The following is a 23,769-nucleotide window of genomic DNA, read 5'->3' as shown; positions in this document are numbered from 1 at the left end:
ATACCCTGAAACCACAGTGGAAGGAGATAAGCAGCTCCCGACCTCTCTCCTACTCACTCTCATCTCTTCTCCCTCCCCACACAAAATTAAATATATATTTAAATAAAATTAAATACAAATAAAATAGAATATGAACAAATAAAATAACAAAATTGTACGTAAATTAAATTTATATCTATATAAAACTAAGAGAATATATACACTTCAAAACAATTATACAAAACAATTGTGTGGAAGGTAGGCAACGGTTAACTAACATGCATGAGGCTCTGGCTTCAACCCCCAGTATTCCCCATGTCCACCCCTAACCTCCAAAAAACCTCAGTCATACACAAGACAAATTTCTGAGGAATACTTACATTCTCCCCATTCATAATGGTTACGAATAAGTGAGGTAATAATGAATAAAAACTGCCAGAATAATCTGTAGTTTCTCCCCTTACGTATCTCGCAAACCGTTCTAATACTGTTCGAAAGTTCAATGTTGAAGCTCATGAAAGCATGGCAGTTCTGGAACAGCAGAGATGATGGCTGTCAGGCAGTACTGTTTGTCTCCGGAAACACCGAGCGCCACCGCACAAGCAATGGCCCTGCTGTAATTCACTGCCTCGGTATGTTGAGTCCAAGGTGCTATGTGCATCACACAAGGGCTGAGAATCAATGGGAAACTGGGTAAACAGGATCAGCACAGTTCCTGCTGTTTAAAATCTATTCTTGGGCAGGAGAGATGGCTCAGCCGTTAAAGGCTAGGCTCACAACCAAAAATATAAAATCCATTCTGACTTAGTATGAAACACTTTAACTCCTGGCAACATCTGTCTAGCCAACTGTTTTTGTTTGGCTGTAGTGCTAGCTGTCCTGGAACTCACTAGGCTGGCCTCAAACTCAGAGATCTACCTGCCTCTGCCTGCAAAAGAATTCAAGATAACCAAAAATCCAACGTATTACTAGCATAAGCTAGTTGTATATGAGCATTTTATGGAATTTCATAGTGGACATTATGTACTGCCATCGCATTCCCACCCTTTCACTGTCCACTAAACTCTTATCCTTTCTTAGACCTTTGTTACTCCCACTAATCCCTTAGTAATTTAAAATGTTGATGACAGAAGCTTAGAATTACCATAGAGGCTAGGTGATTTGAGGAGGCCACACACACATTTAGTGTAAGAAGCAGGCTAGGGCGTGAAGGTGAAGTCTGATTCCGCCTGCCACTCTCCGGCCATGAGACCCTTCCCCAAGGCTCATTTTCTCTGTGGCAGTAGGTGGTTGTGAGGGCTGAAGAAGTCAATCCCAGTGTCTGATCAACAGCGAGCATTTATTCAGTGATAGCTATTGTAACTAAAGTTTTTTTTTTTTCTTCCTGCAACAAACTGGGTTAGTTATAGGTCACCAGATATTCTAAAAACTAAAATACTGGCATGGTGGCAAATGCTTATAATACCAGCACTAGAGAGGTTAAGGCAGGAGGATTTGAGGTCAATGTGAACAAGGAGTTCAAGGCTACCTTAAGAACGGGCAGTGAGACCTTGTCTCAAAAATAGTTTATTTACCAACAACAAAGCCAACCATAAGGGAATTAACTTTGATCAAATTGGTACAAAGACTGGCAAAATCAAAACTAGAGAAAACAATGGCAGAAAACGTTAAGGTCAGCCCGAGAGCATAGATATTGTTCTCTAGAAACAACTGCCTTTATAAGTCCTGGATGTACATCCAGAAGCAACATTTTATATGGAAGACTTTTCAGGGAAATGTGTATTGAAAATACAATTCATTATAAGCCCTCTGCATGCTAAATGACACACACTCTCTGCTGCCACTACAGTGACTGAGAAGATCCATTAAAAGATGTGGAGACTCCCATCGATAGTCCTAGGCAGGAATATTTGTGTGAGTTCAAGGCCAGCCTGAGCTACACAGTGGTTTCCACAATAGCCTGGAATATAGTTTAAGACATCTCAAACACACACATTCAAAATCTGTAAAAACTGTCCAAAAAAAGACGGACTGTCTCTATGAGACTATGCTTCACCATAATTTCTTGTTTTCTTTGGGCAGGGTCTTGCTGTTCTTGCTATGCAGCCCTGGCTGACCTAGAACTTGCTAAGTAGCCCAGGCTGGGATCTGACTTGCAGCCACCTTCTTGGATTGGCCTCCTGACTGCTGGCCTTACAAGCATGCACCACCACATCAGCTTCTTTTAACCATTACACAGATTTAAAGGACATGAAGTAACATTGAATTTTCGCTCACAATTCCTATTCTTGACCAAGAATTTAAGTAATAACAGTGGGCAGATGCACCCCAGGAAAACCCAAGGGGGAACTGAGCCACTAGATGAATGCCCAGGATTTCACTCAGTGGCTGCCAGCGCAGCAACGGAGGGGACATTTTTAAGCTTTGATGCAGACACAAACGAGGTAGAGAAGCCTTCACTCATCTCTAAGGACCACTCAGCCTAAGTCTGGAAAAGCTTGTTTAAAGGCACTGCTTTAAAAACTGATGTGTGTGGGGGCTGGAGAGATGGCTCAGAGGTTAAGAGCACTTCTTGTTCTTCCGGAGGTCCTGAGTTCAATTCCCATCACCCACATGGTGGCTCACAACCATCTATTAATGGGATCTGGCACCCTCTTCTGGCCTGCAGGGATATGTACAGACAGAACACTGTAAGAAATAAATAAATAAATCTTTAAAAAAAACAACTGATGTGTGTTGTGGGCAGTGATAGGGACAGTGTAAATCCCTGTTCCCAAGGCTTTAGGACACAGGACTCTAGAAGACCACGGGGGAAGGTACGCAGGAGTGCAGAGTCTGGGCCTGGGCCTTGAGCCAGCAGCAATGAAATCTTCCAGTGACATTAATTCTGACGAAGTCAAGCAAAGGTCACAATAGGGAAGAAACCCCAAGGCTATGGTTGATCTTCACTAGTCAAGCTGACTGACTTTTCTTTCTCTGAGTGTGCATTATGTTTTTCTTACAGCTGACATTAAGGGAGTATTACTGAATCGTTTGTCCTGCATCACAGTATCCTCCTTGTATACAAGTCTACATCAAAAAAGAGCACACACAGCAACTTATCAATGTCTTCCAAACACACTCTTACTTCCTCTGAGGAAAAAGCCTTCCACTTCCCAGCTTACAGAATCGGGAAACCCAACACCTCTCTCCACTGAACAAGAGGCTGAAGTTCCTGGAAACTGATCCCAGGCACTGCCGCTGCAGCCACCCTTTTGGCAACGCTGGGGATGGTGTGGGGTCACTACAAGCAGTTTACACTTTTATACCAGGAGATGTTGAATCTCTGTAGGGATCTGGACCCGAGAGCCACACATAAAACCCAGACTCCAAGATGACTGACAGCCTCAGTCAATGAGCAGCTCCAGTACTCACAGCTCAAGGAGGCTTCACACTACCAAGTTTAAATTTAGTTAAGGACATCCAACCCATGCTTTGTTACGTAGGACATGTGACAACATCAACACAAGTGTGTCACATGGACTTGCCGTCAAACTATAACCAGAAAAATTTACCTGAAAATGAATTTACAAATTTATAAAAAAAAAAAAAGAGAGAGAGAGAGAGAAATCACACTATGAGAAAAAAAAATTAAAGGGTAACTATAAAATTTCAAATAATTGTTTGATCAACGTCACTACTGTTTTAAAAGTGTAAATCATGTGTACTGCTGGTATTCTACAAAACCACCTCCTGGGTGAAAACAATGTGTTTTTTTTTCTCAGTTTGGAAACCCAGTTTCACTATGAAATACACCTATGTCTGCCAGGTGTGGGTGTACATGCCTACAGGAGGTGGAGGCAGGAGGATCAGGAGTTCAAAGTCATCTTCAGTTACACAGAGTTTGAGGTCAGTTTGGGCTTTGTGAGACACCATCTCAAAAACCAAGAAACCAGCCTAAAGATTCCCAACACCACAAAGGAATACCCCATTAGCAAAGGGCCTGGTGATCAAGTTAAATCAGCATAAAAAATCTGGCCGGTCTTGGACACGGGTCTGAGTCTACAAAGACAGACACACACAGTTCTCATCTTACATGGACTGAGTCCTTCTTTAACCCCAATTATGCAGAACGGCAGCATCCTGATGCACCCAGGACCCCCACCTGGAACAGTGCAATGAAGTGCTTTCCAGAAGTAAGTACAAGTTCTCTGTGCCACGACCACTTCACCAAATTTATCTACTAAACAATCAGGAAAAACCAAGTGGCACCTGACTTCAGCACTTCGAACTGCTGATAACTGAAGGAGGTGCCCATCAAGCACAGGGCACACTCATTTGTCCATGTGAACGCAACTCACTAAGGAAAGTGGCTCATCCGCTGAGGGCAGAGAGCACAAACCACACAGCACAGTGCAGTGCTGCAGAGAATAAGTCAGCATTTATATATTCTGGGCTGCTCACTGCAGAGTCATATGGTAAGTGCCAGGTAAACTTTGGTGTTTGATAAAAAATTTCAGGCTGGAGAAAAGACTCAGCAGTTAAGAGCACTGGCTGCTCTTGCAGGGGACCCGGGGTTCATTTCCTAGCACCCACATAGCAGCTCACAACCATCTGTAACTCCAACTCCAGGGGATCTGACACCTTCTTCTCATCATAGGTATGCATGTGGTACACATCCATACATGTAGGCAAATATTCATACACATAAAGCAATCTATACATTTTTAATTGATAAAAATCAAAATCCAATCATCACAGCTAGGTGATACTACATTAAAAAACAACTTGAAGCCGGGTGGCAGTGGTGCATGCCTTTAATCCCAGCACTCAGGGGGCAGAGCCAGGTGGATCTCTATGAGTTCGAAGCCAGACTGGTCTATAGAGCGAGATCCAGGACAGGCACCAAAACTACACAAAGAAACCCTGTCAAGACAAATAAACACCCTCCCCACCCCCATTTAAAAAAAAAAAAAAAACCTTGAGGGGGCTGGAGAGATGGCTCAGTGGTTAAGAGCACTTGACTTGTTCTCCCAGAGGTTCTGAGTTCAATTCCCAGCAATCACATGGTGGCTCACAACCATCTGTAATAGGATCAGATTCCTCTTGGTGTGCATGAAGATAGAGCACTCATATACATGAATAAATATTAAAACAAAACAACTTGCCGGGTGGTGGTGGCGCACACCTTTAATCCCAGCACTTGGGAGGCAAAGGCAGGCGGATCTCTTTGAGTTTGAGGCCAGCCTGGTCTACAGAGCGAGCTCCAGGAAAGGCGCAAAGCTACACAGAGAAACCCTGTCTCGAAAAACCAAGAAACAAAACAACTTGAGTTGTGGAAAACTATAAATTTCAGAATAAAAATGACTATATAAAAACTTGAAAAATAAAACTTTTTTCCTTTCAGCCTTATCGAGACAGGGGTGAGACACAGCCCTGATATCGCAGAAGTCACTTTGGAGAAAGAATAGCCATACCCTCCTCGCTGACCTCCTGAGTGCTAGGATTACAGGTGCACACTATCACTCGCAGCCTAAAGTGAAGTGTTCTCCACCAGCACCTGTAAGCTGTGATGTTCTCAGCACCATTTCCCTTACTCAGCTCTTGAGGGCGGACTTGCAGTCACCAACTGGTTGGTGAGTCTTAAATTCTGGGAAGAAAGGGTTGGGGCTACAGACCATGGTCTCCACTCCAGCCTTGAAGCAACAGATCAAACACTGAGGAAATGAGTTTCAAAAGAAAACAAAACAACTCAACATGTATAGAGACATATACCTTGGAGGCATTTAGTGTATTTGGAAATTCTCATTTGCATTTTTAGACAATGGAGTAACTCTTTGCAGGCTGTACTAAAAAATAAGCACACCACTGAAGAAATCAGACTAGGAATTTCTGCATTCATTCGATGTTTCTGGAAGTCAAGGAAAGTAGCCAATTCAAAAATAACTCCATCACAGCCTCCTCTTCATGGTCAGCATAAAATCACTAAGGGCAGACTGGCTTACCTGGGGCAGGGCTCCTTCGTGAATTTAAGGTCTGAGAATCCACAATCTCCTCTGTTTGCCCATCTGCTTCTGCCTCTGTTTTGTTCTGAGTCTCGTTTGCATCCTCGCTAAGGCAAGTTCTTATGCTCTCTCCCTCTTCGGCGACTCTCGGGACCACAGTGGCAGCAACAGAACGAGCAATGGTGGCGGAAATGACAGGGGTGCAAGGGGGAGATGTTGGGGGGGTCAGAGGCGCTGGGGAAAAGGAAGGCAGCGTGGAAGGGGTAACAGGAGTCGGGGTACACTCCGCTTTCATTTCTTCCTGGGGATGTTGCAGAATCTCCAGTTCAAGAGTCAATGGCAGCGCTTCCTGTTTTACCATGTCCACAATGCTTTCCTTGGCTGGTAATTTTTCACCAACGCCATTCATTTCATTAATTAGATTAGTACTAGAAATGAGCTGAATATCGTGAAGTGCTACACTACAGGGTTTCTTGCATATATCATTGTCATCTGTTAGTGAAGGGTCTGAGACGGCTGTGCAAGATGTGGGGCTGGGTACAGGAAGTGCATCTTCTTTTGAGGAAGAAAGGTCACACTTGTCCTCGAGAACTGTGGTGAAGAGTGGCTGGCTGCTAAGGGCAGCGGAAGTAGGGGAGGGAATAGAACTCCGGGTAAGTGGAGGAAGGGTGGTAGGCGATGATGTCCGAGGAGGCTCTGGGGTGGGCTCTCCTGCAGGAGTCTCGGGCACTTGGCCTGCTCGCTCTTTCTTCTCCCCACTGAGGACGAGCCGAAGCACTGTGGAAGAAGACTGGAACACTGGATCTGGTTTTGGTTTTTCTTCTAAGGAAAAAGAAATAAAGAATTTTAAGAATAATTTTGAACCACAGACTACATAGTACTGCCGTAGGTCAAATTAATGGACAGCAAAACAGACCAAAATATTGAATTCCAAAAACACTGTCCTGTTTCTTTTCTAGCCACACTTACTAGTGCTTAGTCTCCAGATCACAGGATGCTTATTTCGAAGAACAGAGGTAATCAGTTCCCCAAATGATGATGTCACAAGTACAAGAGGAAGTCTCATAAAAACTAAACTTAAATCTTTCCCATTTTTTGAGACAAGTCTTACTAGGTACCCTGTGATCATGATCCTCTTGCCTCAGTCTACAGAATGGTGGGATTACAGGCATGTGCCACCATACCCAGCCAAGTTCAATGATTTTTTTAAGGTAAAACTTCTATCTCTTCTCTATCTTATTCCCTGACTATTATAAGCACAATACTGTCTGGGCATACCAGTATGAAAAAAAAAATAATTAGAAATTTAATTGTTATAAACTCCATTTTTATGACCAATAACATTAAGCACGTGAACATCGAAGGTAGTTTCCAAATTAACTTCCATTTCTCAGAAAAGCTCCTAACCAAAAGCAACAGTGGTGTGGAAACAGAATTATCTGTTTCTTTAAAAGTAAAGCAGTTCCTCAAAGAGAACCAAAGTTAATGATCAAATAAACCAAACAGAGAAAAAGAACACTGGTCATCTCTATGTGGGAAATATTTTATATAAATCCATAAAAAACAATCTCTGTACACACAAAATAAGATCAAAGTAGGAAATGATAACCATAAAGGTACCGCAAGTCTAAAATAAAAAGGAGTGCTAATCGCCGTGGCTATAGGGGTCCAGGTGAACATCTTGGGAATCCCTGTGAGAGGAGAGCTCCTGACATCGCCAGCTTAGGCTCCCTAAACTTCCAGTTCTCCTCTAAGACAGAGAAGGCCAAGAGACTTTCCTGTCAATGCTGAAAACACAAATGTAACTACAGGGCAGTGATGTCTGTGAATGAGAATCCTGCTACCCATGTCCAAAGGGAAGGAACGTATCAGCACACTAGGGGGAATGCGTTCATAGCTTCAGGACTCACTGGAAGTGATGGGCATGGTAGCTAAGGCACCTGCAATACTTGGTGTTTCTCATCATCGTAAAGTAAGAGCAGTAAGGGCTCAGTGCCAAATTCCTCCGATTCCTAAGTTGCCGGGGCAGAAACCAGAACTACATGGGGACCGTATGCGTTCATTATACACGTGTGTGCTCTCTGTCCATCTTGCTTAACAGATATACACTTATTACATAGCTCTGATTATCTCCCATTTTGTGACCACTAAAAAGGTGTGACAGACATTTATTAGGTAGAGATCAAGAATGGCAAGCATCCTCCACCTGAGGGACAGTCCTGCCCTGAATGCTAACAGAACTCCTGCCGGATAAGGGCCTAAAGTTACAATAGTTTCTGAATGCAAAGCGAACTTCTTCAAAAATCATTACAGCTGACTGTAGGGAGTGTTGTGCCTTCTCTATTAGCTCACTAGACCCTCTTTCAACACACCTGACTGAAGGGAGCCTCCCCTTCAGGGAACATAAAGTACCCTCGATATATGATGTGCTGTCAGAGATAAACATTAGTTAAAATCCTAGTGCACTGAATAGTTTTCCTCTTTAGAACATCTTCGAGCTATTATTTTATCTTTATAAATTGTTAAACTAAAGGGAAATGTGGCATCTGTGTGTAACATTTGACTTGTTAGCCATTCAGCTGCTCATGTAAAAATTCTGAGAAACCAGATTAACAGTGGCAGTTGGCATTTATTAAGCACCTAGCAGAAAGTGGGTTAAATAGCCTGCATACATTGTTCCCTTCATTTCTTCAAACCACTATCAGAATAGAGACTACTGTCTGTCCCTGAAGCTTCACAGAAGAGGACACTGCGGCTTAGGCATTGGTCCTGGGTCCAGAAGCCATCTAACTAGCAAATGGCTCAAGTCTGATTTCAAAGCCCAATTTTTGCAATCAGGGGTGAAAAGGCTTGTGAAAAATAAAAGCAGTTAGATGGCTCAGGCAGGAGGGACATCCTGTTACCCAGCGCCAACCCTCAGCAATGCGATATCCACTGGCAAGACAGAAAACGAACCCATGGGGCACAGCACACAGACCCCTGTCAGGGAGAACCGTGACAGGGAAGTCTCTCTGTGCAGCCCCAGGCCTGGGGCTATGTATATAGACAAGGCTTGCCTCAAACTCAGAGATCTGCTTGCCTCTGCACCAAGGTATGTGCCAGCACATTCGACTTTCAACAACTGTTTTAAGTAAATGCATTCCTCTATACTTCATCATAAAAAGGGTTTATGATTGAAAAGCAAGCATAAACAAAATAGAACAAAATAAAAACTCTCAACTCTAGCTAGCACTTTCTAGTATTTGAACTGCAAATAGTAGTAATAAATAGTTCCAAAAGCTACTCTGAGGCTGGGGGTGTAGCTCAGTGTGTGGAAACCTTGCCTAGCACATACAGTAGCTGGGACCCCATCCTCAGTACCACATGAGCTGGGTGAGGTGCTGCAACAACTGTGATCTAAGAACCCAAGAGATATGGCAGAAAATCATGAGTTCAAGGTCATCCTCAACTACACGAAGATGTAGAGGTCAATTTGGGCTATATGAGACCATGCTTCAAAATAAAAAAGAAACAAACAAAACCCACCTAGTCAAAAAATTACTTCACATATTGGCAATCTATGAGAATACCTGAGTGAATATGAAGTGAGTATAAAGATTATAGCAGTCACAAGGAGCTGCCTGTCAGTACTATAAAATATACTTAAAACACAGATTTTCAAGGCAATCTCAAACGTTTGCCCATCCACCCACATCTGTAACATGTCAGGTTTTTTTTTTTTTTTTAATTTAATTCAAATTTCCTTTAAGCAAAAGAAAAAAACCTGAGGGGATTCTAGAATTCTTTATCTTCCCCTCTTGAAAATGTCAAAAAATATGTATTTTTAAAATTTGAGCATTCTTTTTCCTAAAACAACTACAAATAATGCTGTTTTTCAGATAAGTCCAAACTATCATTATCTAGTATGTTAAGGCTGATTTTTAACTGATCATAGCGTGGAAGAAATGTGCAAGAAACATGTAGTTAACGGACTGGTGCTTAAGACGGCTAGCATAAAAATCAGTTACATCTGTACAAAGGTGCACTAAAATTTTAAGGGAAATCTCCTAAAAATTATTTGTTACTAAGAGTAAAATCAAAGGAGATGTCTGCTTCAAATGCTTTACCGCCTGGTGTGGCCGCACACAGCTATACAATCCCAGAACCACAGGGGCAGGAAGACCACGAGTCTGAGATCAGCTTGGGTTATTTAGCCAGTTCCAAACAACCTGAGCTTCAAAACCAGACCCCTGTTTCAAATTTTTGTTTTTTAAAGTGCTTTATCACTAGAGACAAAAAAGTAGTTTCCCTCAAACCCACAACAGCCTCTGTACGGCTGATGGCTTTGGTTCCTGAACTTAGCATTAAGCAGCACACATGGACCTTATACAGCTCTGTGGCTGACAGGCCAGTCTTCAGAAGCGTGCCCCCTAAGAGCTTATTTCTTACCTTCTGGTTTAAAATCTTATCAAAGATTTAATGCCACTTGTCAATACTCAATGGGTGTGTGTGTGTCTTTTCATCTCGTGGAAAAACCCTGAAATCAGATGGCGGCACCTATCTGTAATCCTAGCACCCAGGAGGTTGAGGCAGGGCTAGAGGCCGGCTTGCACTATGGAGCAAGTTCCAGCCTTCAGTGGGAAGCTTCGTTTAAACAAACCCACCAACAAATGAACAAATAAACTGAAATCAGATGTATTTAAAAGTCCATTTTTCAAACATTTGAGTATAATTAGTGTGTGAAACAAAACCCTCTTTAAAAGTAAAAATATAAAAATGGAATCATGTTAAAATTTAAAACATTTGCTAAAATATCTCTATTTTAAGAACAATTCCAAGTATCTTTTAAAGAATAATGATTAAAAAGTATATCTAAAAATAACTTACTATAGTAGAAGAGACTTGGACAAAGGCAGTTAGCACATAATGGTTTCTACTCACTTGAGAGTGAAGCCAGAAGCAGGAGAGAACACCCTTGCTACCCTGGGCTCCCTGGTCCCAAATAGAACTAGTCCTGAGCACAGCAAAGGTAAAGCTAAAATCCACAAGTCAGGAAAGAAAAGACTGCATCTCACTTTCTAGGGTGAAATTTCCTTTAACGTTCCTGTTTCTATTCCAAAAGGTATCGTATTTGTTTTCAACAAATACCTGGCAGCTCCTGATCCTGGTCAGTAGCCAGGAGCCTCAGTATGATTCCTGCATCAGCAACAATGGCTTAGCATTTTACCAAGCAGGTGGAGACTTGTCCTTATAACAACTCTGCCCCTGGCACACCAGTGAAGAAACGAGAAAGCCCAGGTGAGAGGCCTCAGCAGGACAAAGCTGGAGCCTTGTGTCTGCTTCCAGGGCTCCAATTCCCTGTTCTCTACTGGGGTGTCCTAGAGACATGCTATCTTCTATAAGAAATAGGGACATCCCCAAGGAATGGTGAAAATATAAACCACTGCTGTTCTTGTAAAGTAATATATACAGAGAGATGTGCTTTAGTTAATCTCCCCATGAAAACTTTGTTTAAAAGAACAAACAACAACTGAAGGCAGCTAAGCATTTACTTACACATAGATACCAAGAGCGAGGCAGCTGAAATGCAAGACCCCTTCGCCTAGTTTCCTGGAGTACACTACACCTACAAAGCAGTGTCTGAGTCACCCTCAGATGTCTGAAGGAATACCAAGAGCAACGCACTTAATAAGAGAGACTAAAGATAGAGGGAGGAAACAGTCATACACAAACCTTGCTTCTGGTCGCTAGCTGCAGTGACAGGGGTGCTGGCAGCAAGATGAGCGCTCTCCACAGTCCCATATACCACAGGGCTGTGCTCGGGGACCTGGCTGGGCAGCTGCTGGGATTTGAAGTACAAAAAAGGGTGATAATGAGCGCGCGAGCAGACATAAAAACTAGCAACATGGAACCCAAGCAAGGAGGGGAGACAGAGAGAAGCCAGAGGTCACAAAATTAAAAGAAAAGCGGGGTGGTGGGGGGACGGAAGGGGGACAGGGGACAGGGCAACTGAATAAAAACGAGACAGAAGGACAGAGGCAGCAGGGAGGGGAGGAGAAGAGATGATTACTATTAACCACAGCAAGAGAAGAGAGCACACGAGTCTGCACACCACTCCAGCGTTCCTTCCAAGCACACAGTGACTTCCAGCAGTAACAGCTGCCACAGGGGGACAGTCCTCCCAGACTGACTAAAAGTTCTGGTCAGCTCCACTTATAAAATACAAGTAAAGCACTTCACCTGCCCAAAGCAGGGCAGACCGAGCACATGAAGACTTTAAAATCTGCTTCCAACAATCAACATAGAAAGGCACCATGACTATTGCTGCCCTTAACCTCTCAGATGAAACACAATGCACAAAGTAGCTGAAGGCATGTCCACCTTCATGACAGCATCCTTTGCGGAAGCTTTGAACTTGAAATCAAGGAAAGAAACGCATTTACACTAGGCCATTCTCTTGGGCTAAAAAATGCCTACCAAAATTGGAGCAAGCAGGTAGAGGAAACTGTATTGTGCAACTTAGAGAGAACGAAGCTGCACAAAAAGGACAAACACCATCATCTGTATCCTATTCCAGGCAGGTGTGCGTGTGCACTTGAGGGTCAATCGAAAGCCACAAAAGAAAGCAATGTTGCCCGGCAGCAGTGGCGCACGTCTTTAATCCCAACACTCAGGAGGCAGAGGCAGACGGATCTCTGTGAGTTCGAGGCCAGCCTGTTCTACAGAGTGAGATCCAGGACAGGCACCAAAACACAGAGAAACCCTGTCTCGAAGGCAAAAAAAGAAAGCAGTGTCTCTCCCTGGAGATCTAAGTCCCACTTTTGGTACCCCAGCATCCTACACTGAATTCTACAAAGACTGCCACAGAAGCCCTGCACTGCTCTATGTGGGGAGGGAGCAAGGGAAGATGATTAGGACATGGGTATGTTTAGGTCAACAGGGCCACCTAAACATGAGAGTAAGTAAAAAGTATTTTCAGTTCATGTCTGTCTAAAATTTCTTAAAGTAGAACTATAAATGGAAAAGATCATTTACAATAGAAAACAAATAACAATACTTTTTATACATAGTGCATGTGTAAAGGGGAAAACATTAGAAAGGAGAAAAAATGCTACAATTTTGCACATGTATTAGACATGAAAGTGTTCACATTGCACAATTATTTTTCAATGATGGCTACAAAAATTATATTAAGAGATGAAGTTGCTATTTTTATTTTGAATCACATAGAAACAAAAGGGAACTACCACAATTGTCCCGAATTCTTATTTTCAGGGGAAACAGATGATAAATAAGAAATTAGGGGGCTGGAGAGATGGCTCAGAGGTTAAGAGCACTGACTGCTCTTCCAGAGGACCTGAGTTCAATTCCCAGCAACCACATGGTAGCTCACAACCATCCATAATGAGATCTGGTGCCCTCTTCCTGGCCTGCAGTCATACATGCTGTATACATAAATAAATCTAAAAAAAAAAAAGAAAAAGAAAAAGAAATTAGGAAGGCCTCACAGTCAAAACTACAATGTTGATTCTGTTCAATTCTATCAGCTAAAAGCAGATATGGAAAGAGAGGAAAGTCTCCAAAGTAGTTAGTGTTCACCATCAATTAACTACACACAGGAAAGAAAGATTTGCACAATGTGTTGATTATTTGAAAGAAAGAAAATACCCACTACTTCAACTGCCCTGAATATTGGGAAGTAAAACCCAAGTTAATGAGCTAGGAATAAACAGCTTAAGACAGTAAACAGAGACTTAGATCCCCAAATCTCTAAAGCACTAAAGACTTTCTACCTACAATGCCCTAAAACAGTATGAATGAAATAACTATTGTTTACTTATTTGAAACAGGCTCTTGCTATACTGCCCGGGTGGCTCTGAAGACCTAAACTCAAGCAGTCCATGGCTCAGCCTCCAGTTAGGGAGATGGGTATGCATACTCTCTGGCTGTGCCACTGCTGGGATCCCAGGTCTCCAGCATAGGCAAGCATGCTAATCCCTATCAGCCCTAGAAACAAGAGTCCTCAACAGAGAGAGAAAGAAACAGAAAGCCTCAGGCTCAAGGAAACTACCCTTTCAAAAAAAAAAATAAAGGCAGTTGACTCTGGTGGGTGGCGCATGCTTTTAATCCCAGCACTTAGAAAGCAGAGGAACGTGGATCTCTTGAGTTCAAGCCCAGCCTAGTCTACAGAGCAAATTCCCTCAGATCTCATGGATCTATGTGGAAGAAGATTCACAAAGACTTTAAGAGTCAGAAGTAGTAGGTAACTCTGAGAAAACTCCAAGGCAGGCCCATGCCCAGGAGTAACTGGCCAACACAAATGGATTCCATTAGGGGAAGGCAGGCTTTTTGTTTAATTTTTTTTTTTACTTATTGTGTGTGTGTGTATGTGTGTGTGTGTGTGTGTGTGAGAGAGAGAGAGAGAGAGAGAGAGAGAGAGAGAGAGAGAGAGAGAGAGAGAGAGAGAGAGGGAGGGAGGGAGGGAGGGAGGGAGGGAGGGAGGGAGGGAGGGAGGGAGAGAGAGAGAGAGAGAGAGAGAGAGAGAGAGAGAGAGAGAGAGAGAGAGAGCGAGCGCGAGCGCGAGCGCACAAGCACTCAGAGCATATGAGTGAAGTTGGGTGGATAGGGAAGAGAGAAAATGGAGGGTCTGAGGGAAGGGAAAGAATGACCAAAGTACATGAAAAAATTGATAAAGAAAGATGGATACTGACCAAGAGAAAACACCCAACACTGTCCTCAGAGCTCTACGCACACTCACATGATGGCAACTTGCACAAGTATGTACAACATATGCATTAATAAATACCATGCACCCTTAGATACACACATGCATACCGACAAGCACACCTATGCACACACATAGCACACACAACTGAGATGACATCTTGAGTTAGCAGGAGTTCCAAGCGCAAGCACCTATTGGGAAAGTTGGAAAGGTACAACCTCTGAGGAAATGCTGTAAAGCCACAACCTCTGAGGAAATGCTGTAAAGCCACAACCTCTGAGGAAATGCTGTAAAGCCACAACCTCTGAGGAAATGCTGCCTGCCAATGGTTCAGCTGTGTCATGAAGATCCACTAAAGGGTCTATGCCACTTAAAACTTGGACATTTTGTACCTGATAATATTAGGAAAATGACAATATCAACACAGCAAATACTTTAACGTCATTCTTTATTAGTTTTTTTGGGATTTTTTTGTTTTGTTTTGTTTTTTCGAGACAGGGTTTCTCTAGCTTTGGAGCCTGTCCTGGACCAGCTCTGTAGACCAGGCTGGCCTCGAACTCACAGAGATCCACCTGCCTCTGCCTCCTGAGTGCTGGGATTACAGGCGTGCACCACCACTGCCCGGCAGTCTTCATTAGTTTTAATCTAGCATAATAATCAACTTGTTCACCATGAGCCCAACAGAAGACTATTCTATCTTCCCAAACCATGAATAATCATGGACTGTTTCACCCAATGAGTCATATAAATCAGAAGTACACTAAACCAACACTCTAATATGAGCATCTGGACCCATGTAAAGAAACTGGGTTCCACCAAGAATACATTTACACATTCACAGGATCCCCAAACCATTTACTTAGTCACATTCCCTACCAGTGAGAATAAAAAATGTTCTGAAAGGACGGCTTGAATGAAAATATGAATAAAGATGCTAGAAAGTCACAGTTAAAGATCAGGTCTAAGTCAGCAAATCTCCTCACATTGCTTCAATGGGTTATCATTTGTGCCAGTGCTAAGCTCTATGCTGCTAAACCTTGTGAAGATCCACATTGTCATGGATAGGAGGAAACACGGAAACACACACACACACACACACACACACACACACACACACACACACACACACACACAGGAATTTAAATGATAGCAGAAGGTAAGATCCCAAGAACATATAGGAGATGACTTTTCTTTCTGGCTAAGATGCTCACCCTTAATGAGGATTTACGAGTCAACAACTAAACTTCTGGACCCAGAAGCAAAGAATAGAAGCCCTGGGCCTAGATACAGGAGGAATCCACTCCAGAAAAGCAGGTTAAGGCAGGTACAGGTTCAACCTATATAATCCAATCATCAACAGAGGCTGAGACAGAGGCTTACATAAATTCAAGCACAGCCTGGGGGTAAGTCTTCTCTCACAAAGCAAACGGACAAAGGTATCTGTGTATCTCCCTGCTGACAAAGCAAGTAGCCAGCATGGCAGCATGGAGCTGCCTGCTGCACTCGGGAGGCTGAACAAGAGACCTATGGGTGTGAGGCCAGTCTGGACTGTGATGAGAATCTGCCTCAGAACAATAAAGACAAGGCAACAAGAATCTGGAGTTGTTCTCAATACTTGAAAGCCCACTGTCTGCCCAGAAAGGGTTACGACCCTCAGCATTCCAGCAAGGGGTAAGCAAGTACGGCACAGGGTGCACTGGCCAGGTCTACACTTACCTATAATGTTACAAGATTTCAAGCTTGAAATAGCTGGGGCAGAAGAAAGCCAGAAAAAACCAACACTTCATTTTTTTTTTTTTTTTCCGTTTTTTTTTTTTTTTTTTTTTTTTTTTCGAGACAGGGTTTCTTTGTGTAGCTTTGCGCCTTTCCTGGAACTCACTTTGGTAGACCAGGCTGGCCTCGAACTCACAGAGATCCGCCTGGCTCTGCCTCCCGAGTGCTGGGATTAAAGGCGTGCGCCACCACCGCCCGGCTCCAACACTTCAATATATGAACTGTAGGTTGGTGCCCATGAATCCCCTGTATTGGAGCAGACACTTGGTCATTTACATGCCATGCACAGCTGCTTCTCTGCTGGAATGTTCTGACTCACAGTGCCAGAGACAAGGCAGCCCATGATAGAAAACGTGTACCCACCCTATTACCAGTGAGAGGAAGGAAAGACTTCCAATAATTATGTCCAAATAAGCAGTAAGTTGGGAGCATTCACTGCCAAAATGAGATAACACTAGACTGTCACATATTCTATCTTTCCAAGTTTAGTTGATTTTCTTAAAAGCCCATTTAGTAACTTTAGAATAATCCTCATATAAAGTGTCTCACATATTTAACATATATAGATCCAGAGAATAAATAAGTATGGCCTTCACTGAGAAACATCAAGTCAAATAGCAAATAACAGCACATTTAATGATGCCATGAGGAAGGAAGAAAACATGCTTCTTCCGTAAGTGAGACAGAACTGCCCACAGGATGTGTTCACCATATACAAATACTGAGAGCCTATGGGGAACAAAGACAAATGCTGTGGATGACTGACTGATAAATAAAACACTGATTGGCCAATAGCCAGGCAGGAAGTATAGGCGGGACTAACAGAGAGGAGAATTGAGAGAACAGGAAGGCAGAGGGGGAAGGAACACTGCCAGCTGCCGTCAGGACAAGGAAGATATAAGGTACCGGTTAGCCAAGAGCCGCGTGGCAAAGTATAGATTAATAGAAATGGGTTAATTTAAGATGGAAGAAGCAGATAACAAAAAGCCTGCCACAGCCATACAGTTTGTAAGCAATGTAAGTCTCTGTGTTGGTTGGGTCTGAGCCACTGCGGGACTGGCGGGTTAGAGAGATTTGTCCTGACTGTGGGCCAGGCAGGACCAAAAAACTCTAGCTCCAGATAAATGTTCCACAAATATCTGGTCAAAGGCGGAAAAAAAAAAAAACCATAAAATGCCCAAAAACAATCACTAGAATTCACCTGGCATAATGTGATATTGGCGGGCTAAACAGTTCAAAGTCAGCACAATCAGGGTCTTACTGTCTGAGAGGCTACATTTCAGAAGTGGTGGAAGGCTGAGTGGAGGGGGAAATGGGAATGGGAGGTGCTGCGAGGCCTAGGCAGGAAGTGCAGGAAGAAGAATTCCGGGCCAAACGGAAGCTCATATAAAGGCTCTGAGCAGAAGACTATCAAGTGAATGGTCAGCTCGTACGGAACAAGAGGAAACCTGGAAGTGGCAGCAAGCTAGTGGAGAGGAGGCAAGCAGTCAGAGCACAACAGGACCTAGAGGTTACACGTAGGGTTTAGGTTTTCATCTCCACAGCAACGGGCAAGAGAGGAATGGACTTTCCCCAGCAACATGACACAATCAGAAGTCTGCTTTAAAAACTAACTCCAAGGGCTCACCTCTTAAAATCCTAGCGGCTCTTACTGAGGACCTGGGTTGTTCCCAGGGCCCACATGGTGGCCATCAATGGCCCGTAATTTCAGTTCCAGGGCATCTGATGCGCTCTTTTGACCTCCACAGGCAGCGAGCAGGCACAAAGTACAAATACATACATACAACCACTCGCATGTACAAAGTAAGTATTTAGAATTTTAAAAGTAAAAATGAATTCTGACTCCTCACAGAGGGTCAACTGGAGGGAAGAGTAAACAGACACATCCCTAAGGTTAATGCTGCAGTATGAAGGAAGCAGTCTATGTGGTGTGAGGGGCTCAGGGAATTTTAACTACATGTAGGAAGGAACCTGACAGGCCTTAGCCACTCAGTACATACAAGATGCTGGGAGGGCTTGCTCTATGAAGACACAGGGTGAGCAGGAAGACAGTAAGATGTGAATTCTCTTACATATGAGCGTAGGGAGAAAAAGACGACAAATTCAATTGTTAACCTCGAAATGCTATAGCACACTACATTATAGAGATGAAGTACAAAGTTGGCTAAGTGTCTTAGTCAGGGTTTGTTTCTATTGTGTGAAGAGACGCCATGACCACAGTAACTCTTAAAAAGGAAAACACTTAATTGAGGTAGGTGGCTTACAGTTTCAGAGGTTCAGTCCATTATCATTCTAGAGGAGAGCATGGAGGCATGCAGGCAGACATGGTACTGGGGAACTAACTGTCACATGTTGATATGCAGGCCACAGGAAGTAGACTGTCTCACTGGGCATGGCTTGAGCATATTATGAGACCTCAAAGCATGCCTCCACAGTGATATACTTCCTCCATCAAGATGTCACCTCCTCTAATAGTGCCACTCCCTTTAGAGGCCATTTTCTTTCAAACTACCACACTAAGGAACCCAGAACTCTTAAGAACTCCCACTAATGCAATATGGAATGGCACAACTGATCACTTCCTAACCTGGGAGTGGCCACAAGGACCAATGATAGCAGCAGTAAAGGGACAATGAGCAACAGGCCAACTCTCCGCCGCATTACAGACCCGAGGACTGGAACAGTATCTCTGAGATCTTAGATGGGGCAGGGTGGGGTCTAGTCAAAGCAAAGCCCTCAAACGCAAATCACTGAGTAATATCTAGACTGCCCAGCATGGTGCCACACACCTTTGTAATCCTAGCACTCAGGAGACAAAGATGAAGTATCTCTGTGAGTTCAAGGACATCCACAGCAACAGTGAAACTTGGCCTTAAACAAGACCCCAAACAAGAAATTTGAGAACATAAACATTTAAAAGCTTCTATCTATCAAAAAGAACAATTAATGAAGTTAAAAGAAGACTACCAAATAGGAGAAATGTACCATTGCTGCAGTTCCTGTCTGTTAAGTTTGCTGCTAGAACGGTAACTGCCAATGCTCCAGTGTAGTGGGGTACGGCCTGATTTGGTGACTACGTCATGAGGGCTCCCGAATGTGTTCAAGTGTGAAGAGAGGGTCTATCAGGGTCCGATGGGTGTGATGGCAACTGCCTTTCGTCCTAGCATCTCTCTGAGTTTGGGGCCGGGCTGGTCAGACGGGGCTACATAGTGAGGGCCTGTCTCCTACCAAAATCAAAAAAAAAACAAACAACGAAAAACCCCAGAACTGTTGTGGAATATTGAGATGCGTTACATTCGTTGATGCTGTGGAGTTTTGTCTAATGATGCAAAGATGTGTTGCATACTTTTATGTTGCATTTGTTTAACTGTGAATCTGTGTTACTGTGTCTAAGTTTTAACCTGATGGTCTAATAAAGACCTCAATGGCCAATAACTAAGAAGGAGAATAAATAAGCAGGGCTGGCAGGCAAAGGGAATAAATAGGAGGGAAAAAACAAAGAGCAAGGCACAAGAAAAGGAGAAGGAAAGCAGGATGTCAGGGGCCAGCCACCCAGCCACACAGCCAGCCACGGAGTAAGAAGGAAAGAAAAATATATAGAATAAAGAAAGGTAAGAACCTAGAGGCAAAACATAGTTAAAGAGAAATGGGATAATTTAAGTTAGAAAAGCAGGCTAGAAACAAGGCCAGAAATTCGTAAGTAAGAGTAAGTCTCCAATTTGCAGGCAAAAGGATGGAACTTGAAAATATCATCCTGAGTGAATAAGGTAACCCAAACCCAGAAGGACAAACATGGTATGTACTCGCTCGCTCATAAGTGGATACTAGATATAAAGCAAAGGACAATCAGACTGCAACCCACAGATCCAGGGAGGCTACATAGCAGGGGGGACCCTAGGATGACTGTGGCTTATAATAAGTTTTGGTTTTACTCAATCACTGGGCAAGCCTCAGTGAAACATTTCACTATTAGGATAAGAATTTGTACTGTATCAAGCTGATAATAGAAAAAAAGAAAAGAAAAGAAAGAAAGAAAAAAAAGAATAAGTCTCCATGTATTTATTTGGGAGTTGGGTGACAGGCCCCCAAAGAGCTTAAAATATATATATATAGAAAACAAACTAGTGAGTCTGTTATAACAGCACCCTCCCTTCCGAACTGCCGGCACTCACTCTTACTGACTGGTTGGTTGGAGCCTCAGGCTTGCCCCTGCCTAGTCCTGGAAGCCCCATTCCCCTTCTCCCTCCAAACCCCACCCGCTTAGTCTCCAAACAAAGGAAAGGCACCAAAAAGCCAGTTCAGCATTCTTGGCGGCTCATTGCAGCTTCCGCCCCTGAAGTTATAAGCCACCCAAGTCCCGCCTAAGCACGCTCAGCTTTTGACCATACTTGAGCACAAATTCGGCTTGCAGTAGACAGGTCATCCCCCCTCACTTACAATCTGTAAAACTTTCCTGCCCTGGTCTAGATGCTTTACTTCTCTGGCCTCTATCTCTGAAATCAGAGAACCCACATGGGAGCTGCTGTACTCAATATACCTGTTGTCATACTGTGTCATTTCAGCTTGACCTGCCTTACTGCTTCGGAGGAGAAACTGATGGGGGGGAAGGGGGGCATGACAACACGTGGTAGAAAACCTATTACTTTCCATTCACCTTCTGCCATGGAATGATACAGAAGGAAGGACTAAGCCAGAAGCAAACACTCTTGGACCTCATTGCCTTCACAATCACAAGTCAAACAGACTTCTATGGTTTCTTCACAAGAAGAAACAGACTTCTACAGTATTCTGTTTCAACAACAAAAAACAAACTGAGCCATGTATGTCAAGGGATGTCTTTAACATATAAAAGGGCTCTTGCAAATAACTCAAATATTACCCCCCAAACAAGTGTATAAAAGATAGATAATGTAGGCTGGGCAGTGGCACACGCCTTTTATCCCAGCACTTGGGAAGCAGAGGCAGATAGATATCTGGGAGTTTGAGGCCAGGCTGGTCTACAGTATGAGTTCTAGGACAGCCAGGACTACATAGAGAAACCCTGTCTTGAAAAACCAAAAAGATGCTAGTTAAAAAATAGCTTACACAAACCCAAATGTATGAAACATATGCAAATGCATTCATACATACACATGCAGTGAAAGAGGTCTGAAAAGACGCCATGGGACCTCAAGACCTGGGTCACGGCTCCCTGTAGATGTACAAACTTAAAATAATATTTTTTGTTCCTGCTTTTTTTGTAAAGACAGGTCGTATGTATCTCAGGTTGGTCTTGAACTCACTAGATAACTGAGAATGATCTTCCTGATTCTACAAGCTCTGGGATTAAGGGCATGTGCTACCGTGCCCAAGTAAGCTGCTTTAATTTTGTAGACTTGTCATAAAGGATTCTTCACATCTATGGGCATCAGTTTCTGAATGGTACACTGCTCACTGCCTGACATTTTTAAAGCAGGTAGAAGAGGACAGAACTGTACACATGCCACTACCACAGACCTGCTTTCTTACTGCTACGATTCCACAGTCCAGAGGACATGTAAGGTGAAGCCTCACACTCTAAAAGCAAAGGCTAACTCAGAATTTGATGAACTTTAGTTTACATAAGCAGGAAAACAAAATCGAACAAGATGAATGGTTTATGTAACTAACCTAAAGCACGCTTCTGCATAGCAGTGTGAGGAAGTGGCCTGAAGTCAGTGGAGTTTCCTGATTGCTTTAAAAAACAACAACAACAACAACAAAAAAAAAAAAAACAGGAAACCTGAAGTTGTATTTTTAAAATTAGATATCTTACCAAAAACAGCCAAGTGAAGGTCATTTCTCAGATACACTTTACCCTTAACAACAGGCCCTGGTCACCAAAATATCATTTAAACACAAAGAATGCACGCCAGCTTAGTCAACAAGGCTTGCCACATTATTGACCAGTACCATATTTAATTCATGAGTTGGTACGAACACTCCTGACTGTATTAAAGAGAAGAACAATGTGGTTCAACTTCACAGCTCCCGTTTTACTGCAGTCAGTCACCATTAACAACCGGGACAATGTGCTTCCCAGAAGAGAGTGATCAATTCACCAGTGCCAATGACACAGATGATAAGATGGTGATTTTCAAGTGAAGACAAGACTTTTTACATTGTTCTGCCTCCAAACTGTACACGCAAGATCTTCCCTCCTCACTGTAGTTTATACACTAATAACACAATCAGCAGCATGCCTATGCCTCAAGTCAACAAGAGGAAGCAATTAACTATTAAAGCATAAAATGACTTAGCAACAAATGGTCCCAGACTTCCATTTCCCAGAGGCCTGTGTAGAGTACGTAGTTCTGAAAAGGGCAAGAGGCCTTCTGGCTTTGGCAATTCCCCAGACTACAGAAGAGGATTCACCTTTCCGGATGTGCAGCAATCCAGTTCCCACCCTTGCCCTGACCCTTTCCCAAGGGTCACCTTTGCTCTACTCGAAGGGTGATCCTGAAAGGGATGAGAAAGAAAGGGGAAGGAGGGGTGAAGGGTGAGAGGGAATAATATGTAGAGCAAATTTTAAAATGTATTTTGGGGCTGGAGAATTGGTTTAGTACTTAAGGACACATGTTGCTATTGTAGAGGACCCAGGTTCAATTCCTGTGCACCCACATGGCAGCTCATAGCAATCTCTAACTCCAGTTCCAGGGGATCCAACACCTGTTCTGGCCTCCATAAGCACCAGGCATGACATACTACACATATATACATGTAAACAAACACTCATACACATGAAATCATTTTTAAAAATAAATAAAATATAATGTATTATTAAAGGAATTTGTGATATACTAGCTATTCCATTGGACATGGACAGCTTTTAAAATCCTACCTATCCAGTGTCCTCTGTTTCTTTTCACTGGGCAGCTGGCAATTCTGAGGAGAAGAGCATCCCTTGGGCATGAATGCCATCAACAATAGCCAAGTGACTTGCTAGGGAAAGGGGGAAGTAACGACATTTCTTCTTTCCCATTGTAATATTTAAACAGGGACTCAGAGTAGAATCTTTGTTCACAGGTGAAAAGGGGTGACATTCTCATGTAAGGTCAATGTAAGGTCACAGCAGAGCAGAGACCAGCACCATGCCTTCTGCTGACCTTCGGCGGTCCATGTATCTACACTCACACATGACAACCATACGTTCTAGCCCATAGTCACAGGAAGCATACTTTCTACAAGTGTGACACAGAATCTGCAGTTACACAAGAGGTCATTTAAGAATTTACTAAGGAAGACAGTATAAAGTTCTAGTGATGCTATATGACAGATCAGCAGCAGTGAAAATCCCCTTTGTCCTCTGTG

The 23,769-nt window shown here is 43.1% G+C and overlaps 1 protein-coding gene across 44 annotated transcripts in view; it reads right to left on the bottom strand.

Moving 5' to 3' along the window:
* Eif4g3 (eukaryotic translation initiation factor 4 gamma 3) overlaps positions 1–23,769 on the bottom strand; it is a 233,953-nt gene that overhangs the window by 80,327 nt on the left and 129,857 nt on the right. For 27 of the 44 annotated variants that reach the window (XM_076565487.1, XM_076565500.1, XM_076565490.1 and 24 more), the window contains 2 exons: positions 11,676–11,784; positions 5,964–6,785 (listed from right to left, as the gene is read on the bottom strand). In XM_076565487.1, coding sequence (XP_076421602.1) covers positions 5,964–6,785; positions 11,676–11,784 — 931 coding nt within the window. Of the gene's footprint in view, positions 1–5,718; positions 5,870–5,963; positions 6,786–11,675; positions 11,785–23,769 lie in introns of those variants that run through there. The other 17 variants (XM_076565483.1, XM_076565488.1, XM_076565492.1 and 14 more) reach the window with 4 other exon arrangements.

The sequence above is a fragment of the Peromyscus maniculatus genome, chromosome 2 (assembly GCF_049852395.1).
Source record: "Peromyscus maniculatus bairdii isolate BWxNUB_F1_BW_parent chromosome 2, HU_Pman_BW_mat_3.1, whole genome shotgun sequence".
Taxonomy (NCBI): domain Eukaryota; kingdom Metazoa; phylum Chordata; class Mammalia; order Rodentia; family Cricetidae; genus Peromyscus; species Peromyscus maniculatus.
Note: the sequence above shows the minus strand (reverse complement) of the source record. Positions and strands in the feature narration are given on the sequence as shown.